This window comes from Manacus candei, unplaced genomic scaffold, assembly GCF_025592945.1.
Source record: "Manacus candei isolate 608988 ecotype Guabito, Panama unplaced genomic scaffold, ASM2559294v1 h1tg000018l, whole genome shotgun sequence".
Taxonomy (NCBI): Eukaryota; Metazoa; Chordata; class Aves; order Passeriformes; family Pipridae; genus Manacus; species Manacus candei.
This window is the reverse complement of record NW_026138066.1, coordinates 8,337,198-8,357,282: the sequence shown is the minus strand read 5'-3', so window position 1 is coordinate 8,357,282 and position 20,085 is coordinate 8,337,198. Positions and strand designations below refer to the sequence as shown.

Below are 20,085 nucleotides of genomic sequence, written 5' to 3'. Positions count from 1 at the left end.
TCTGTAAACAGAGTGCAGCATGCACTGCAGAGGCACCTGAGCAAAAATTCAAAACGCTACAGAGACCAGAGGTTGAGTCTCAAGAGCACATGCTGGTGTTGCAGCCTCCCTCCTGAGCTAATCGGTCCTTCTTTCCAGTGTCTGGAGGGAGCAATGCACTGTGCTGCTGCTGGAAGCTGAAGCTGCTTGCACATGCCACCTCCCCATAAATAAACGAAGGACTCTGCCTCACCACATCCCCCCAGCAGTGGCCACAGCCTTCAGTCAGGGAGCACTTCTCAGCCTAAGCTGCTCTTTTGAGCTGTGAGGTCCGGTAACCAGGTCAGGTCCCCATGGTGACATCTGAGTGCTCTGAGCCCCCGGCTGAGACAGATGCCATGTGCTGCTGAGGTCATGGACTGACAGTGCAGGATGCAGCACAGCCAAATAAGTAGGCAAAACCCCTTTCCACTTTCTCCTTCTCCCCCACTTCTCACTAGAGCGTTTGTAAAGCCAGGAGCAAACACACAACACCGGTGCAGGGATTTTTATTTTCTGAGAAACACATACTTTACTTCCCAGTGCAACAGACCTTCAGATACATAGTGGCGGCCGCCAGAAACGTACAGATCACAGGCAGTACTGCTCTTTATAGTTTTGCTAATGCAAGTTTAACACCTAAACCCTCCAAGAGCTGGCAGGCCCTGGAGACTGACTGGCTGCATTCGCCCTCACAAAGCAAAGTAATACTGTGCTGGAAGCTCGCCATAGTAACCTGCTAACAAACTGACCTGTGGGAAGAATGGGAATCTGTGTCCTTGCTTGCCATCCTTACAACACTTTCATTTGGGTCATCCTTTCACACTCTCATTCACCACACAACACTTCCCTTGTTCCTCCACATCCCTTCATCTCTGGTCATGCCATTTGCCTCTCAGATGAGACTGAGGGAGGGAGAGAGAGAAAGGATATAGGATAGGCAGAAGCTCACAAATAACCCCTAACACTATTTTTCCTAAGAAAGCAGATTATTTCTTTTGTATACATGAAGCCAAGAAACAACAGTTTATCATGGATATCACTCTGAGTGCCTCTATTCTGCCTGGAGTGACTCTTGGCCTCTCATCAAAGCTTTCCCACACATCATGGATGGCCAGTTGTGAGATGTCCAAAACAGTGCTGGGGAAGCTATCTAAGATGCTTGGCCAGGTCTCCATCATGATATTCCTTTGTGCATGTGTGCTAACCCTGGAAACCGAACTCCTTGTACTTGGCGGCCATATCATTTCGGAACAGCTCCAGGGCCTTCTTCATTGCAGCCTGGGCATCAGCCCCAAAGTCTGCAGCATGTTTTTCAGCAAGGACCTTGATAATGACTTCAGAAATGAACTGTGAGGAAGGAAAGAGAGAGAGAAAAACTGAAGGGACACTCAAGGTTTATTTTCAGAAAAACCAGACTAAGAAATAGGTTGCAGAGCCTGGAAATATCTCTGAGCTAATTCAGTAGCCTTCTGTGAAGTCTCTGGAGAGACAGTGAAGTTTAGTATGCAAGGAACCTGGCCTAGGCAGAAGAACTGGGCTCTATTCCTAGCTCTGACACTGATCTGCTTCATGACCTTGAGCAGACCATGGCCCTTCCCACTTTTTGTCTGCCTCATCCATTAAGACCGAAAATTCATGCCGTATGTTTGTATAATATTTAGTTTTATGGGTTTTGCTTTCCAGTGGATCCTCTAGGGCTTCCTATAAAATTGTATGTCCCATGTGTCCAGCCACTGACAGGTCTTATGTAATACAGCTTCCCAGGCATGCAGAGGCTGCATGGGTTGGTTTGTTGTTGTCAAGGGTTAGTCAGACTGTGTGTGGTGTTTGCAATGGGAAATCTAAATTTGGATATTCACATACCATTCGCATGCCATTAGCCCTTTCTGTGCCTCCTGCTGCCTGTACACAGAGACTTTGGTCTTGAGGGAGAACTCACTGAAGTCCAACTAGTCATTGGTAAATAAAAGCACAGCTCTCACACAGATGTCTTACACACATTCACTGCGCTTCAGACACCAAGATTCCTTGCCCTTTTCCATACCTCCAGATATTTGACAGGGATTTTGTGCTTGGTCGCATGGGTCTGAGCCAGGGGCTTCAGCTCTGACTCGTGATTACCCTTCTGTTTCAGGATTTTTCCCAGCTGGGTAAGAACAGTAGCTCCATGTTTTTTCAGATCCTCAGAGCCTTTCATTGCATCAGGGGTCTTCAGGCCTTTGAATTTTTCAAACTTTTCAATGGTCTCAGGGTGGTCCTGAAAGAGTCTGTGGAAAAAATAGAGGGACTTGTCTTTGGAGAGCAGAAGCTCCTGACATACCTCCCTTTGAGTATTGAATCTACTGTAATCCCATCCTTTTACACATGTCCTGATACGATCACCATTGCCTATTTCCATTCCCTCTGGTCGTGACAGAGACACTGCCCTAAACATGTCCAACTAGAGCAACAGAGTAAGTGTCTGTATTTTTTTCATATAGCTCTGCTAACTCTTTGGCACCGGTCCTCTGGGCTACGTTAACTGTTTGAAGACAGAGACAAGAACCAAGGCTGGCTGTAGTACTGAGAGGTGAGTTTTTGCATTCATCTGAAGGAAAACCAAAACCAAACAAAACCACTTGTCTTCATTGAGTTACTATTGCTGAGGAGCCAACCTGTAGACCTCTGGCTCTCACAAGGACTCTATTCCCAGCCCATTGTTCATTTATCAGGAAAGGAGAGTTCTAGAAGCTTCTCACAGATAAAAAAAAAAAACAAACAAATGATGGTAGCAGTCCTCAGCCACAGGTCCCTTACATCTGGAGCTCAGGTTTTCTTGAACATCAGCTGGATGGGAGTGCTTACTGTGCCCCCCAACCCTATGATTGCAAACACAAAGGAATTTGGTTCCTGCCTTTTTTTTCCCCACCCTCTTTCCCTTGCCTCTCTTCTCCCTCAGAAACTCCTTGGAGGAACAAGAAATTGTTTGGCTGGGGAGCACAGAGTTACAGAGGAAGGGCTGCCATCTATTTATTTAATGCCACGCTCTACCATGCGATATTTGTAATGAAAATTGTATTACCTTTCCATTTGGAACTGCTTTTGCCATCATGTGGCAAATTCAGAGCCAAAGTAGCCACCTCACAGAAACTGATACGTGAGGAGGGCTCAGGTTCCTGCTACCCCTCCAGCATGCCTGCTCTGGACCGCATGAGGGGAAAGCCATCACACTGCCACTCACTTCATTCCCACTTCATTCCTTTCCCTTCAAATGGCAGCTGAACTGGGCCATTATAAAGAAGGTAAATAAAACAACTGCCTGCTTTGTCTCATCTTTGAAAAAAGGTTTTCAGAGCTCTTCAGTGGATATGCCTGATGGTGTGGGCTCCTTTCCTTAGCCATGCTTAGGGTAGGAAAGCCCCCAAGCAGGTGCCATATCCCCAGGAGAAAAGGACAATGAGATTGGCATGGGAAAGGGAAGGCCTTTTGAGTGATGGAGCCAATGCTACTGACTTTCCTGGCCTTTTCTGTACCCTTCCAGCGCATTGTACTCTGCACCACCTCAAGGGAGATCTGAAGAGAATTTCCTCAAAGTCTCCATCCCTGATGGTCTTTAAAGGACAAGCTAGGCTCCAACACCCACCTAATGTTGTTTCCCACTGCAGTATCTGGGTGTTCCCCAGTCAGGGTGCCAGGATCTCGTGGAGTTTGGTGTCCTCTCAGATGGAGATCTCATGAGCACTCCTGCTCTGACACAAGAATCGTGGAGAAGGGAAGCAGGGGGAAGGATGTGCTTCATTTCACACACCCAGACTGCAAATTCATCATAAAGTAATACACAAGTGCTACCACACAGATTTCTGGCCAGAAAGCAGGATGAACAGGGCTCTGTGAGGTGACACTAAGGTGGGGAAAGGGAAACAGTCAGGTACTTCACAGATAATTTTACTAAAATAGTAAATTCCAAGAAAATTTTCACAGAGGGGATTTTCCTCTCATTTCCTTCCCTGCCTCCACATATCCTTGCTGCAGAGCACCTGAAGACTCACAACACACAATTCTCCCCAGCATTTCTTACTGTAGTGCTTGGGAAATGGGGATCCAAAGCAAACCTTAGCCACCAGAGGCAGAGGGACAAAGCACCACCATCTTTTAAAAAAGCAGCACCGGCCTGCTCCTGCACCCATAGAGAGATGGAGACAAAGAAGCACAGCCACTTTACACAGTGAGTTACTTTTAACCCAGAAACCACAGCACTGGAAAACCCACCACCCTACAAGAAAGCAAACAGCTTGTTGAAATAAACACTGACAAACACGTCTCTCATCAAAGGCTCAGCTTTAATCTTAGAACAGAACTTTCTTGCCTACCTCATTAAAATTATATGCCCATGGCCGGCGAGGTCAGACTCCACCTTTCCCCAGACGGTCAGGACCTGCTGCCATTCCTGGTCACTGAGCCCCATGGTTCACTGAAGGCAGATCCTGAGTGCTCCCCACAGTCGTTGGTGTTTCCCCAAAGGGTGGCTGGAGAGCTCACCTCTGGGATTTATAGCCCCTGTTCACAGACCTACACCTGTCAATCATTAGCTGGAAATCTTGCTCTCTTTCAGGCTTGTCTAACCTAATCAGCCTCCCTGTTTTTTCCTAGGGAGCTATTTTGGGTCAGGTACTATTGTGGATGCCACTGATGGCATAATTTCTGCTTTTCGTATTGGACTGGCACATGTCCCACTCTACACATAAAGGGCACTGCCGAAACACAGTGCCAGGAGCCTGTCCTAGGTTCCCAAGGACCCAGAGACAGTGTCAAGCTGTATGCCAGGAGATTCCTGAAGAGCACTGTCATCTGCAAGGCCACCCTGCCTCCCTCTCCCCTGGCCTGGCAAGGGCAGGCAGGAGAGAAGGCCAGGTCAGACAGAAACATTGGCTCCATCACTCCAAAGGCCTTTCCTTTCCCATGCTGATCTCATTGTCCTTTTCTCCTGGGGTAACACACCGTTTGTTATTAGAGCAGAGCACAGTGTTAGAAGAGACATGTCCTTAACCATATCCAAAGCAGCCCAGTCATTTCCCCAGCTGCTGCAGGAGGAAGGAGAGGGAAAAGAGCTGTATGGGAGCCAGTTATGCCACACCTGTTTGCTGGGATCCTGCTGCCTGCTCTTCTGGGAAACACCTAGGATTAGCTGTTGGATGAGCCTGGATATTGGAGCCAACGGATGTAGAGCTGAGCCAGGAGGGTAGTTTCCAGCAGGCTAGAGACACAAGGACACAGCAAGGCTTCACTCAACACCCACCCAGCCAGCAGTTCTGGTCTCTGGCTACCTCTGTCAAGCCAAACAAATATCAACCAGTGTTGAAGGAAAAGCCATTGGGCTAACAAAACACATGGGTATGTTTTGGGACACCTCCCAGACTTTCTCCTCTCTCTCTGTCAGGACTGGTAACAGCCTGGCACACCAATGGGATGACTAGTCCCTTCCAAGGGCTGGCTGCAGTCAGAGCACAGCCTGATAACAAAGCTGAGCTAGCACTGCTATCCCAAACCATGTGGAAAATGTGTCCCAAACCTATCTCTGGATGTTTCCAAGACACAAGCAGATGAGAAATGTCAACAAAGGGCTGAAGATACCTACCTTGGGATTCAGGAGCAGAGATGCACCCTATGATCTCTACCACAGTGCTGCACAACCTGAGGTGCATTGCTGCCTCTACACCCTTCCACTCTCTACAACACAGGAACAGGTTCCCTGTTCCAGCCTTGCAAGGGGAGAGAAGTGCCCACATTACAAGGGTAATCAGGCAGCAAGGATGATGGAGGCACAGAGCCTCACACCCCTCAGAAACACAGAGGTTTAAAGGGAATAGTTTGATTAAGAAGGGTGGCAAAAGCCAAATGGAGGTGTCAGCTGGTTTCCAAGTGTAGAGGTACAAAAATTTTGGCCATTACATGTTACAAGCTTCTGTCAGCCAAATGAGCCTGTGACCCTGAAATCCACCCCTTCCCTCTCCTCTATGCACCAGTTTGCTTCACATCCAAAAAGCCACATCCTAAACACTTCAATTCCAAGATTTCATCCTGATATATCTGTGCAAACACCAGGTTGCTACCAGTTACCTAAACTAAGATAAGCTGCCTCCAACTCGTTCCTTGTGCAGTTTTCCACAGCACAGGACTGAGAGGGGAGAGATCACATACCTGCAACCTCACTGCCCAAGTACTCAGAGCAGTAAACAAGCATTTGTACCCTCTCAGGTTCAGCCTTGGGTAGAATGCTGAATATTGACCTTACAGGTTTACAAGCCTTTCAAACGTGGCAGAAACATGCTCCTGGTACACAAGAGGCTGCTGCTTATGCACCGAGCTCTGTCTTATTCCCCAAGCTGAAACTACTCAATTCAGTGTAAAAATAAAGCTGTAATAGCTTTGTTTGAAATTGGTTGACTCTTCCCTCTCTGTAACTTTCTCCAGGGCTGTGAAGCCAAAAGTCCTGGTATGAATATTAATGTTAAATGGTCAGGAGACTTAAAACGAGCATGAGATTCCATATTGCTCCTTTTGCAGGTGAGGTAATAATGAAATAAAATCATAAGCTTTCTCCCTAGAGCTTAAATAAATAAGTAGTTCTACAAAAATACTAAAAGCTTTATAGCTCACCTGACTACCCCTCAACCCTGCAGCCTTGAAAAGGACATAACATTTTAGTATCTACAGGTCTCTTCTTGGGGCCAAATCGATCACTTGCATAATCATCTTGATAAACACAAACCATAGAGAGCCAGCATTTTGGCTGCCTCTTCTAAAATGCTCCAGGTGAATGAATAGCCTATTTCAAGCAGCCCTGCCCACACCAGAGCCATGCTGGCACGCGTGGCTGTGCCTCTGCACCCACACCTGAGGCACTCTTGCTAAACCAGCATAAAATGGACCGCTGATGCTTTTGGCCATTTTGCGGTTTGGGCCACAATGTTTTGGGGTACATTAGCCACTGTCACCTCGTTGCAAAGCTCCCGGGGTGGACGTGCTCCAGCAGACCTTGCCTGAGCACGGTGCGGTGGACTGGATGACCTGCAGTGGCCCCTGCCCAGCCCAGCCGTTCTGTGGCTCCGTGGCCAGCGCGGGTCCCCCCGCGGGTCCCCCCGGGGCTCCCCCGGCCCGGCCCGGGCAGGACCCGCCGCAGCTCCGGCCCCGTCGGCCAGGACTTGCTGCCACCTCGTGGCCACGGATGACTGAGCCACGGGCACTGGAGGCCACGTCCGAGCCCCTGCCCGGGATTTGGAAGCGCGGGGAGATGTCCGACAGGTAGCCCTCGCATTTCGGAGGCAGGAGGGTGACCCTAGGGCAGGCAGGACTTCAGCATCCCCCCGCCGGCAGCGCCACGGGGCTGCGGCTGCGGTCGGGTGCAGAACTTCTGTAAGGGGCTCATTTTCGGTGTGGGATGTAGAGACGTTGAATTCCCTGGTCACTTGGGATGCTATGCCTCCCTCCTTTCCCCACCAAGCCTTAATATTGAAGAGGTCTGGGGTGGTGAGATCGGGGCAGAAGATCCCATGTGACAGCAGCAGAGCCACAGCCAAGACTCAGGGTACTGCGGAAGAGAAAGGCTGTTCTAGAGACTTTGTGGGGCTTGTTTCTACCCAAAAACGTTCCCAAAAGGTGCTTAGGAAAGGATCCCCCCATGTAACGAGTGCAGCAGGTAGGGGAAGAGCCATCTCTGGCAAAACAGTGGATGCAATCACATCTCTGCCTTGCTCCTCCCTCCACATATGGCCAGCCTTTCTACAGGTATTAATGAATTTAGAACATGCCCCAATCCTGCGGATGGACAAGCCACTTGTTCTCTCCATTTCTGAGTGATCAAAGAAGTTCTGTGACTTGCTTGAGCCCACAGATACCCCATTGAAAGAGCAGGGACTGGCCCTTGGGTATGGTTTTAGAAACACCAGCTGTTTGGTGGTTATTACTATGGGGCTCAGCCACCCAAGTGGCACTGGGAGGCACAGAGGAATCGCACACCGGCCACAAGGATGGACCAGATCCACGTTTGTTTGGCCACATTCAATTTTTTTCTTAGAGTATTGCTGTTATGAAGAGAGAAGTCCAACCCCAACCTGTAAAGTGAACATCAGAGAGCCCAGCAGTCCCCCACATTGCTTTGGTGGTTAAGAGAACAAATATCTAGTTTCGTTTCCTCTGCAGCCAGACCTGCTGCAAGTAGGAAAATGGGCACCCAAGAAAAAGGCACTGGCAGAAATCATAGATTTCTTTCTCATTTGAAATAAGCTCGTGAAATAAACTTCCCAGCAAGGAAGAGAGAGAGATGCTCTAAAACCCAGTTCATCCTCAAGAAGGGAGCCAAGCCATCTTGTGTGCTTACACAGCAAAACATCTCAGAGGAACAAACAGATATTTTCATCAAATACTTTTTTCTTTTCAATGAGCTTTTTCCCCCACAGTACAATTTTTTAAAAGCCCTGAGAATAGCCAAGAGTCCCATGGCTGGGAGAAGCAGTGACAGCAGCCCCAGCTCTGCTGTGATCCTGGGTTGTGACGTAAGTAGTACACACTGCTGTGGTCAGGGGGAGGCTGGCACTCCAAAAAAACTAGGAACATTATATAACAACAACTTACATAATTACCTATTGCATAATGCCAGGGGAAAGGCCCTCCATAACGCAGCTGTGGTTTCTATGGCATTTTGCTGAAACACGGATGCTTCTAGGGGATTCATTTGCACTTTGTTTCAGGAGCCTGCAGCTCAGTCCATGCAGACAGACAGGTGAGACCCCTGTACTCACAGCAGCTTTAGCTAGAGAGGTAAGGGATATAGTAACTGGATCTTATAGCCATAGCAGGGCAACAGCATTGAGTTTTCTGAAGCTGTGCCATTGACTTTGGTATTCAGAGGATCAGAAGACGGTCAAGTAAGAGCACCATCTGCAACTACTTTCGTTGTGTAGCCTCTATGGCTTGTAGGAAATGAGGTGGAGTCTAACTGACTATGGCAGTGGCCAAATCAGGCTCACTCCTCTCTTCCCCTTGCTCTTAGACACTATTCTTAGCAGCGCCTCTAGGCAGGGCTCCCGCACACTGATGCATTTACACAGTTGAGAGGTGACCCGACCTGCTTGCTTAAAAAGAAGAGGAAAGGTTAGGAGGAGAAGATTTCAGCATCAGGACAAGATTTGGGCTGTGAGTTTGCAGAGATGTGCTACGTACTTACCAGTATCTTGGCATGGATTCTTTCAGGGATCATGCCCTGTGCCATAAAGTCAGAGGTAGCTTTACCTTTGCTTCAGTGCTCACAGGATCCAGCCTTTGGTGACTATCAGACATAACACAGGCATGACCCACATCTCCTGTGCAATCACTGAGGCATCTCACAGTGTATGTGACACTGCACAGCACCTGGACAAAACACTTATCTCGGTTAAGCAGGACACTTATTGCAGACCAGTGCTTGGATTCAGTGGGAGAACATGTGGGAAAGTAGCAGGGCAATCCAGGACAAGAATATTTAGGCTACAATATAGAAACTGAGGCTGTCTCTAAGGCACATGAGCTCTCCCTGGGGATGTAAACCTTCTCTGGAGGACTCGGTAAGCAGAGCACAAAAGGACTGAGGTTTTTGTGTGGGAAACTGAGTGCAGTTAAAGGAAGGAGGACTATGATTAGAGAACAGGCAGATTTTAAAGTCTCACCCACCCCAGAGCAAAAGGAGGAAATTACTGTTTAGAGGTAAGAACATGGATGATAGCAGTGAGACCCCAGAGATCTTTAGGAGTCAGTGAGAAATGTGGCATGCAGAAGTCCCTTCAGGTGGATTAGACTTCATAACAGCATAATGGCACTCAGGGATTTGTGTACTACTTACCCAAGCACTAAAGCAAGAGAGGAATTCCTCCCTCATCACGAATAATATATTGTAACTAGAGCCTGCTGAAGGACAACTGAGAAAGGCAAGGGCCACAGAAATTCATATGGGCAAAAAGAGTCAAGCAATGAGCCTGCATGTCCAAACATGCACTGCCTGCCACCGCGGAGCTCTGCAGCTCAGAGCTACCCACAGGAAGCTGTAACAGAGACTCTTGCAGCATGGCTGAGGTTCAGATTTCATGAACAGGTTGACTGAAATCCAGGCAACTGGAAGGGGTGGCTGTTCCCAGACCATGCTTTATGCCAGAGAGTGTCCTCATCCCCCTCTTCCCAGTACCTTGGGAATATGGGTGGTGCCTTGCAAGCTGCCTTGCCATATAAGAGTATGGGGTGCATTTTGGGTGTGGCTGAGTGCTGCTGGAGAGGTGTTCTCATGCCTCCAAAGGCAGCAGCAATTGCAGCATGGCCAAGACCAAAGCAAGAGCAGTATCAGCAGCAACAAAGTTGAGCCACTGTGCAAACAAGCACACTTTTTGCAGTCCACCTTTCCTTGGGACACACCGACACTCATGCCCAAAGTTTGCAGGGAGCCAGAAGTGTCTGACTGCTGGTTAAACTCACAGAATCACAGAATATGCCAAGTTGGAAGGGACCCACAAGGATCACAGAGTCCAACTCCTGGCCCCGCACAGGACCATCCCCAAGAGTCACACCATGTGCCTGAGAGTATCATCCAAATGCTTCTTGAACTCTGTCAGCCTTGGTGCTGTGACCACTTCCCTGGGGAGCCTGTTCCAGTGCCCAACCACCCTCTGGGTAAAGAACCTCTTTCTAATATCCAACCTAAACCTCCCCTGGCACAACGTCAGGCCATTCCCTTGAGTCCTGTCACTGGTCACCACAGAGAAGAGACCAGTGTCTGCCCCTCCTCTTGCCCTCATGAGGAAGTTGTAGACTGAGATGAGGTCAACTCAGCATTGAATAATTTTTCCTATCTGAGCTGCTCCTCGAGGAAGAGGAGTTAACCTGGCCTCAACACACAATACACAGCTCAGACTCCCAAAAAAGAGTGGGAGAGCCCATCCCTACATGGTAAAACTGGGTGATACAACTGGAAATTGCCTTCTCAGGCCCAGTGGGCAGACAGTGGCCCTCAAGGTACCAGCACTTAATATGAGGCTGTGCATGTTTTAAGTTGGATTTGGAGGCAATGCCAGCAGAGCCTGCTCCATTCCACAATGCCTGTGCAGCTCTTTATGAGGGCTTGAAATGAAGTGGATCAAGGAACTGGTCTGAGTTTAAAGTAACTGTGTTTATCTTTTGGAGAGTTTATTTTGAAGCCAGATAAGTTCTACAGTCTGATTTGTCACACAGCTGGACCAACATATGCTGGCAGGGGGAGTAGGAGGACGCAGAGCTACTTACGCAGGCGTCGCTTGTAAAAGAAACACCCATGGAGCCATCCTCCAGAACCCCAGGCAGCACTGTCTAACTGGTGGAACAGCACATACAGATTAGGGTTTCCCTTTGCCTGAGTTTCATGGGGTGAAAAGCGAGAAAACAGGCACACTTTTTATTCTCTTTGCCTGCAAAACAGCCTCTCATCCACAAAGCATGAAGCTTCTGCAAGATAAGAGCCCGTGGGGAAGCCAAGATCTACCCCTCATTTGTATCCATGTTTACACTTGGCTTTTAATGAGCTCCAGCAGGTTCTTGCTTCCAGCTGCAGTTGGCCCTTTTCAAAGTTCAAGGTCTCATTTTGCATTATCGTTCCAACACCAAGTGCTCCCTTAGGGAGGAAAGGAACAATCAGGACTTCTTCTCTTCTGAGAAGCAGCACCAGTTTAAGCAGCCCCTAATCCAGTAGTGCCTTCTGTGCTCTGCTAGTCTTCTGGGAACTTCTGGAAGTTAACTGATGCCTTGGCAAAAAATAAGTGTTTTCTTCAAGCAGATCAACACTGGGTAGCAGTGAGCACCCTAAACACAGTGCTGGTGGCTTGGCTGCCTGAGCAGAGGATGTACACTGAATTTGGGGTGGCATCTGTGTTCTGTATCTCTTCCCTGTTATTTTCAATGCTGTGCTTGCAATCAGATCTTTTGTCTTCTGCCCTTTAGGGTCCTGCTGGCAAGACAACCACAGTGGTGGGACTTGCTGCTGACTGCAAGATACTGGCACGAAAAAAACACTGGAAGATTTCACCTCTGCTGCGACTCCTGGTCCCATGGTACAAGTGTAACATAGCATTCCTGCCACATGCTCAGCCTGGCTAGCCCCCTTAGCTCTTTGGGATCTAGGGTTGCATATACAGATGTCCCAGGCTGGTCACCTTTGGAAAGCTCACCTTACACACACAGGATCCATGGACAGAGAGAAGCTCATCTAGCTCCTTCTTCCAACAGCACTAGTGGCAGATGCCCAGGGAAAGTGTAAGAAGCAGGAACAATTCTACTCCTGTGCAGCAACTTGAGGCTAAAGGACTTCCCAAGATTATATCTGCATGCTTGCATTTAACAGCTGTAGGCAGAATTCTTCACAAGTTTATAATTTTTTTAATCCTCTTATACATGCTCCTCAAAATATATTTCAGACATGGTTGCAGCCTTACTAGGTCAAACTGTTTAAAACAACCTGCTGACTTGATGACTCTGCAACAGATTAGCCAATGCACAAAGACAAAAATCTGATAGTCACTTTCTAACCATTCACAAACAGCTTTAAGGCATGATCATTCAAAAAAAAAAAGCCAATAAAAATTAAGTTCCATTACCATCGAAGATCTCTAGATCTCTGTACATGCAGGGGTCCCACCTTTGGTGACTTTTTAATTGCAAGTTCCTCGAACAACATGGTTTTATTTTTCAATCTTCCTCCTCCTGCTAAGAGGTCCAGTGCTGGTGGCTCAGCTGGTCAGATCCAGCTGCTCTGTGACAGCATCTGTTCTGGAAGTTGCTTATCTTAGCCTGTGGTCCTTTTATTTCGTTCCCCATCATCTTCAGCAGAGATCTCATTCCACTCTTTGCTCTAAATGAATCCATGCTCCTTCTCTGGGTTTCAGTGCTAATTTTTTGACTTACCTATGGGTTTACAGCAAAGGCCAAATTACACAGGATTTATTATCCTCTTGAGCAAAAGGCCAGGATTTATCTGCTGCTCTTGCAGACCTGCAACTGATGTAGCTGAGAGAGGTACATTGGCCCCCACAACAAGACAGCCCCAGCCTCACCTGTTTATTGGGGCAGAGAGGGTCCAAATCATAAAAGAAAAACAGACAAGGACAACAGTGGGACCACAGATAAAAAAGTCAGGAGAAGAAAGGGGACTGCAGATAGACCAGACAAAGCAGGTAGACATTTTGTGTGAAAAAATGTATATTACAAATATCTCACCCACTGAGCATAGCCTGGGCCAAGAGGGAGTCTTTGGGGTCAGGGTTCAGATGGAAATTCAGGTGGGAACATGGGCAAGCTTTGATTTGTTTGAGTTATTAAATAAACTTGAGCAAAGTGAGAGGAGAGCAGGAAAGTGAAGTCCTGGTCAGTATGATCTGCGAGGAGTGAACATGGCAAGTAATTTATTCAGTATCTGCCCCCTTGTCATGGGTCCTGCTTTTGGGTGTTTCACTTTACAGACATAGATGTGCCTCTCATCTGCTGAGTGATGAGCCTGATGCCAGGACACTCCAGATGCCAGTTCTGCCAATCAGCCCACCCTCTTGGCCTAATTTACATGGATATTTAATACAGAAGTTATTACGAACCATCTCATCACAATGAAGCCATCATAGGTTCAAGGCTGCTGGCAGCAGCTGCAGATACCAGACTCTACATAAGACAGAGGAGAATGCCCACAAGAGGGAGAGTTGGTGCCAGTCTCGACAGTGATTTTGTGCAAACGGCACTTCCCTGCCTGGCAATTGAAGATCCATTCCTCTTGCTGCACTTCTCCCAGTAGAAATGTTTCCCACTCCTGGACATTCCCCTTTCCACTCTTTTTCCCCTCCTCTTCTTTCTCCAGATGACTGGTATTTCATCTTCTTTGTGTGCAGTAAGCCAAAAGGTCACACTGTACAGGCACTAGATACAGTACTATTGGAAAGGTACTGTGATTAAGATGGTTTCTCTCCTCTGCTTCCCTTTCCTTCCACGCACACTGTGCTGTGCTGGAAGGGCAACCCTGCACCAGTCTCAGCACAGGCATCCCCTCCTCTTGCCCAGCCCATAACTTGGAGATGGCACCCCACATCTGCTCCTCTGGGGAGCCCTCCATGGGCACACATGCAAAATACCAGCCATTCCTGCTGGGCTCTGCTCAGCCTCAACACCTCAGGTCTAAACTAGACTCCATCGAGACATGGGATTTTCAATCCATTTTCCAAATATAGTGGGTAGCTACCAGCAACAAGAGCCAAGAAGTCTCTGAACTTCTGCAGGACAAAGCTTATTGTGAGGAAGTGCTGGAAGACATTGGTGATGTGGAAATAGCCGCTCTGCAGCCTCTACAGTTGGAGGTGCTCCTTGGTGCTGGTGCAGCATGAGCACCAGAGGGACTTTTCTTGTGGGATCACCCCAACAGCTCCAGAAACAGCACCCCTAAGTCACCAGGTCCAAAAACTTTCAAGATACATTTTGATGACTTTGGCTAGTGATTTAGCAGAAACTCTAACAAAACTCGTAGCACTCCTGGGGCAGTTTTCTAACCTGAAAGCCTAGAGAAATGCCTTCAGAGGAGACCCACATGAACCACATCACCAGGATCACCACAGAGCCACCAGGTGTGGCTCCCAGCACGTTGGCCACCCTCTGGCCACCATTAACCTCCAACTGCCAGAACAAGCCTTGCTTGTGCCCAGCTGGCTGCAGTGTGGTAGCAGCAGCAGCCAGCAGTGTTTTTGCAAGCATGTAGGAGAAAAATCAGCTCTCCGGAGGAGTGGAACAAAGCAGGGAAGCTGCTGGTTCCCTCTGAGGAGGGGGATTTCCAGCTCGAGGCAAAAAGCCATGGATGCTTCCTCTGAAGCACATTGTTCCTGCTGGTATTAGTATGTCAGGCATTGCACACAAACTGCCCTGGAAAGCAGCATCCACGCGAAACCATATGGGTTCCTAAGCCTGCTCAGTGGCCAAAGAGCTCACCAAAGCAGGGAGAGTGGTTCACAGCCTAGCTTGGGGCATTGGACAAGGAGAGGCCTATCATGTCCAAAGCAAGGAGATTTATCAGCACACCTGCATGACCTGCCTTGTAGCACATCCACAATGCTGTGCAAGACACTGCACATTGAGATGGAGGAGGGAAATGCAAAAAGAAAACAGAGGGAGGAGAGACATGCCACCAAGATGATCAAAGGGATGGAGTACCTCTCCTATAAGGAAAGGCTGAGAACAGGGTTTGTTCAGTCTGGAAAAGAGAAAAAATAAGAGTTACATAATTGCAGCCTTCCAGTACCTGAAGGGAGCCTATGAGAAGGATGGAGAGGACTTTTTACAAGAGCATGTAGACAGGACAAGGGGGAATAAGTTCAAACTGAAAGAGGAGGTTTATACTGGATAATAGGAAAAAATTCCTTACTGTGAGGGTAGTGAGGCACTGGAACAGGTTGCCCAGAGAAGTTGTGGATGCCCCATCCCTGAAAGTGGTCAAGGGGCTTGGACGGGGCTTGGATCAGCTTGGTCTGAGGGGAGGTGTCCCTGCCCGTGGCAGGGAGGTTGGAACTGGATGATCATTAAAAGGTCCCTTCTAACCCAAACCAGCCCATGATTCTATGATTCTGTGCTAGCTTTACTGTAAGCCTTAATCACTCTGTTCCAAATTATAACTGTGGGGCTGGGCTCACGAGCTCATGCACCCAATCGGCCTTTTAGAGCAGCTTCTCACCATCCAGCTGATGCAGAAATGCACAGTGTGAAGAGCCAGCACCTAATCCCAGCTCCTGCAGTCAATCAGAGCATCTCGTTCAGCATTACCTGCTCGGATAGGGTCACCTAAGCAGACACAGTAAGACAGCTGTGTAAACAGAGGCTTAGCAAATACAACTGATTACTGTAGGCAGCATGTTTTTACTTGGTTATGGGCATGCTGACAGGAAATAACATAACCAAAAGGCATCAGAGGCGAGAAGGTGAAGATACGGGCCACCCCTTGTCAGGGGTGAGGCAGTGAGGTTATTTACAAAACAGTCAGTGGATATATGTATTATTTGTACAGGATAAGAAAATGAAAAGCAAAGTTACCTTGTGTTGAGTGGGATCATTTAATAGTACACAATTACTTCATACAAATTTGGATAGAATTAATTAAAAGTAATGTCGTGCTCTGAGGCAGAGTTCCCCTGCCACTGAATTCAGGTCCAAAGGGAAGCTCTTACTTGTAGACACTCACAAAATCAAATCCCTAAACTTCAGACCAGTTTCCCTAGCAGCTTAGCTGTTGTGCCCTTTGAAGTTATATTTTAGGTTTAAATTTAAATCTTTATCCTTCTTTCTTACCTTTAATTTCTCTCTAGTTTGAAATCCAGAGGCAAATTCCATCTGCAAAGCCAAGCACGCTGGTGCACTGGACAGGATCCCATGATCCTGCTGGGCAGAGCAAGGAAGACACCAGTTGTGTAGCTTCAGGCAGCCAGGAGGCAGCCGTGCCACTGGCCAGTGTCTTGCTCCCCGCCCCAATGCAGGACCTGAAGGTTGGAGTTCAGAAGTATAGTACAGGTTACAAGGAGACCTACCTTGGGACTGGGGCTGGGAAATGAAATGTTTTCATCTGAAAGCAAAATCAAACCATGTAGACCCCTGATGCAACACAGGGCCAGGATACCAGGAAGCTTTTGGCTTGCCAGAAACCTAAAAGAAATATTTTTAGCCCAAGTGAGGTTGACATAAACATTTTTGCTTTTTCTTCCCCCCATGAACTTGCAGGTGAATCATAAGCTATCTTGGGAGTAAATTTACAACAGCAGCAAATGTTTCTCAAGTGCCTCAGTGAAGTATGAAACTTGCTCCTTCCCTTCTGTCTTTGCCCACATGTGCACGCATGAGCCCTCTGTCTCTGTGAGAGCATAACTTTTAGTACTCTGGCAGTGGAAATACATTAAATCACATTTACCCCAGTTGTCCATCATTTTTGATCCCTGCACAGCACTCACAGGCCGTGACATGGACCACAGTGCTGTCAGAGATGCACAGAGATGCCTCCAGCACTGCACAGCACATCAACTGCGTGGCACCCACAGTGGGGGGACCCAGAGAGCATCCTTGGGCCAGGGCACTGATACTTCTGCAGGGATGAGAGCTCAGCTGGGGAGACAACATCGAGGAGCATGGTCAAGTGTGGAGAGGGTGGGATGGGCTGAAGACTTTTCCCTCACCTTCACAGACACAGCTGCAATACAGAAACTAATAGAGCAGATCTTCACAGTGATGAGATAGGGGGGAAAAAAACAGAGAAACATTTTGTGAAGGCTAAACACCCACACCAGCTTTGCAGAAGCGTTTTGCTTTTCCACCTGCATATTTCCATCCACTTAAGCAATCTAATACTGACTTCTCATTCATACTTTTTTTTTTTTTTAAAAAAAAGCATTTGGAACAAAACACTCTAATTACAGAATAAATATTTTGCTTGAAATGAGCAGACAGATATTCAAAACCATTTTCTGACATGACAGATGATTTGAAAGGAGCTGCACTGTGGGCATTGTACGCCATTCAAGCCCAATTTAAAAATACATGGCGTTATAGTGAAAATAGACATGACCCGAAGCACAAACATCACCACACGGGCAAATGTCTCCTGTAAAATGCCATCGGTGATTTGCATGGCAGCTGAACCCAGTGGCAGTGGAATAATGTCGTCCACTTTTGTGGGTGTTGCCGTGGTAAACCCACATGAACACCATTGCAGCAACACATGCACATTGCCATGGCAGGGATTGCCCAACTGCTCCAGTTTTGGGACCCCAACCTGGGTCCCAGCCTTTCTGGAAAACCTAAGGGAAATTCCTGTCCTCTTATGCATGTGATCTGACTTCAAACTCTTGGCATGCTGGAAGAGACCTGAAGGACTCTTGCTACCTTTGCCACATCTAAATTATTTTGTGGCATTCCAATGACAGGTGGGAGCCAGGTAGTGTGTGAAAAACAACCTTTTCACCCTTAAATGCTGAGGAGCTCATGTCCAAGTGTTCACATCCCAGAGATGCTGAGGAACTCATGTCCAAGTGTTCACATCCCAGAGATGCTGAGGAACAGAGGGACAGAAGAACAGCTGCACCCCCTTAGCAGCTCCAGCTCCAAGCCCACATGGCATGCTTGGAAATCAACCCATTCCAAAAGCTTTGGCTCAAACTCTGGTGCTCCTGAAACAGCCCTGAGCTTGCAGGAGAATTAGACAGAGACATGACTCCAACACCGGTGAGTGGAGTTGAGAAACAAGAGCTCTAGGGCCACCACACCACCCACACAGGGGAAACACCACCTCCAAATGGCCAAAGTCTGTACTGGTTCCCTACGGAAGTGAAGGGATATGACCAGATGTGTGTGTTCCATGTGGGAAATTCAGCCAGAGGCATGACCTGGGGCAGCCAGTTGAGAGGTATGAGAGACCTCACTACCCACATGCCACATGTGGGAAACCAGCAAGGCATTTATGGGTTTAGATAGAGAAGGAAAATCCTCAAGGAAGTAGCTCTGGGATGAGAAAACAATAAGTGAGTATATCACACAATATCACTGAGTCGCTGTGCCACATCTTGGGAAATATGTTAACTAAGCAAGGCAGTGTCTCCACGAGGTCATCCTGATGTCTAATGACCCACATGTTCTGATATCAGAAATATGTAAAACTGCAGCGATGGCAATGAAAACATGGACATCAGTGGCTCCTGGCAGAACTGTTCTGTAGAGCACAAATACTAATGAAGCCAACTTCAATGATGAGGTTCTAGTCCCATTTTTCAAATGGAAGGGCTGAGCAGGAGGCACCAAGTGGTCATATGGGCAGGAAGAGGCGATGCCCCTACCCAGAGGACTGTGCCCCACCCTGCTAACAATCCTTTGGTCTTTCAGATTTCCTACCCAGGGTCTTGTTTTGTTTGCATGAAGCAGCTGTAAAATCAGACCACCAGCGGGCCAGATCTGAGACTGGGTCCTGGGTTTGCTGCTCTTCACTGGTTAGTGACACCTGCAAGGCCAAAGAGGAGAAGCCAGTCCGGTTTCCAGTGTGACCACAGACCTTCAGAGATGCAGCACAGCTCTGGCTTTCCTACACTTGGAGAGGCAGGAGATCCCTGGGATATAACAGACCAGGTGCTGTACCATGATTCTGGGAGGCAAGGGCTGATAACTCCGAGATCTGGACCTCTCCAGGCTGTTTGCAGAAACACTAGTAAAAGGAAAGAGGTGTTAAAAAAATAAATTGTAAAATTAAGTGGAATAATAACAATCCTGGGTAGAGGAGTCTCAGAAATATCATGGCCTTGATTACCCTGGTGGGTAAGACACAGCTCTGGGTGGGTGTTCATGGTGCTGCTGAATCCTGCAACCATGTCCAGGGCAAATCCCACACAGAGCAAGTAAAGAGGGGATGGTGTGTCCTGAGAGGCAGGCTAAACCCAGATTTATTGGTCCTGGTTCTCCTTTTAATTTTGTCCACATGATCAGACTATTAAAATACCATTCAAAATCTGCCTTTCTGCTTTTTCTGCCTTGGATCATCCTGTCCATTCAAGCCCTGTTGATCCCGTGGGTCATTCCTTTGGGCACATTCATGGCACATGGTTTCTCTGACAGAGGATGAGATGGCAGTTTTTAAAAGCATTCCTATTTTCCCCAATGCCTGGAGTGAAATTGAGGCCAGAAACATCTCTGGGCATGTTAGGATTTTGTCCCATGGAGATTGCCTGGCTGCCAGAGGGCAGTGAAGGGTTTAGAAAAGATAACTCCTGTACTGCAGCACTCCCTGAGCAGCCACCTACCACCAAGCCAAGGAGTCAGGGCAGCATAGCACAGCTCAAAGCTTGGGATCTGATTGTTTGCAAAGCAGAAAAGAGGAGATTCACCCATCGCCTCTTCTCCTGGCAACTTTCACTGTATTTTGGGCACAGATGCTCAGACTAGGTGCTGGTAACTAAACTAGAAACCTGTGGCCTCAGGAGACCTACGTAGCTCCAGTGGCAGGGAGGGAATGAAGTGGACGCACGTGATGAGCGAAATTTCCAGGGT

The 20,085-nt window shown here is 47.9% G+C and overlaps 1 protein-coding gene across 1 annotated transcript; it reads right to left on the bottom strand.

The window, feature by feature from the left end:
- Positions 1 to 511: 511 nt before the first annotated feature.
- On the bottom strand, positions 512 to 4,618 carry MB (myoglobin). The gene is made up of 3 exons (XM_051784642.1): positions 4,371 to 4,618; positions 2,066 to 2,288; positions 512 to 1,368 (listed from the first exon to the last, which is right to left on the bottom strand). Exons 1-3 carry the CDS (start codon positions 4,463 to 4,465, stop codon positions 1,222 to 1,224), a joined length of 465 nt encoding a protein of 154 aa, XP_051640602.1. The 5' UTR covers positions 4,466 to 4,618; the 3' UTR covers positions 512 to 1,221.
- Positions 4,619 to 20,085: the final 15,467 nt, after the last annotated feature.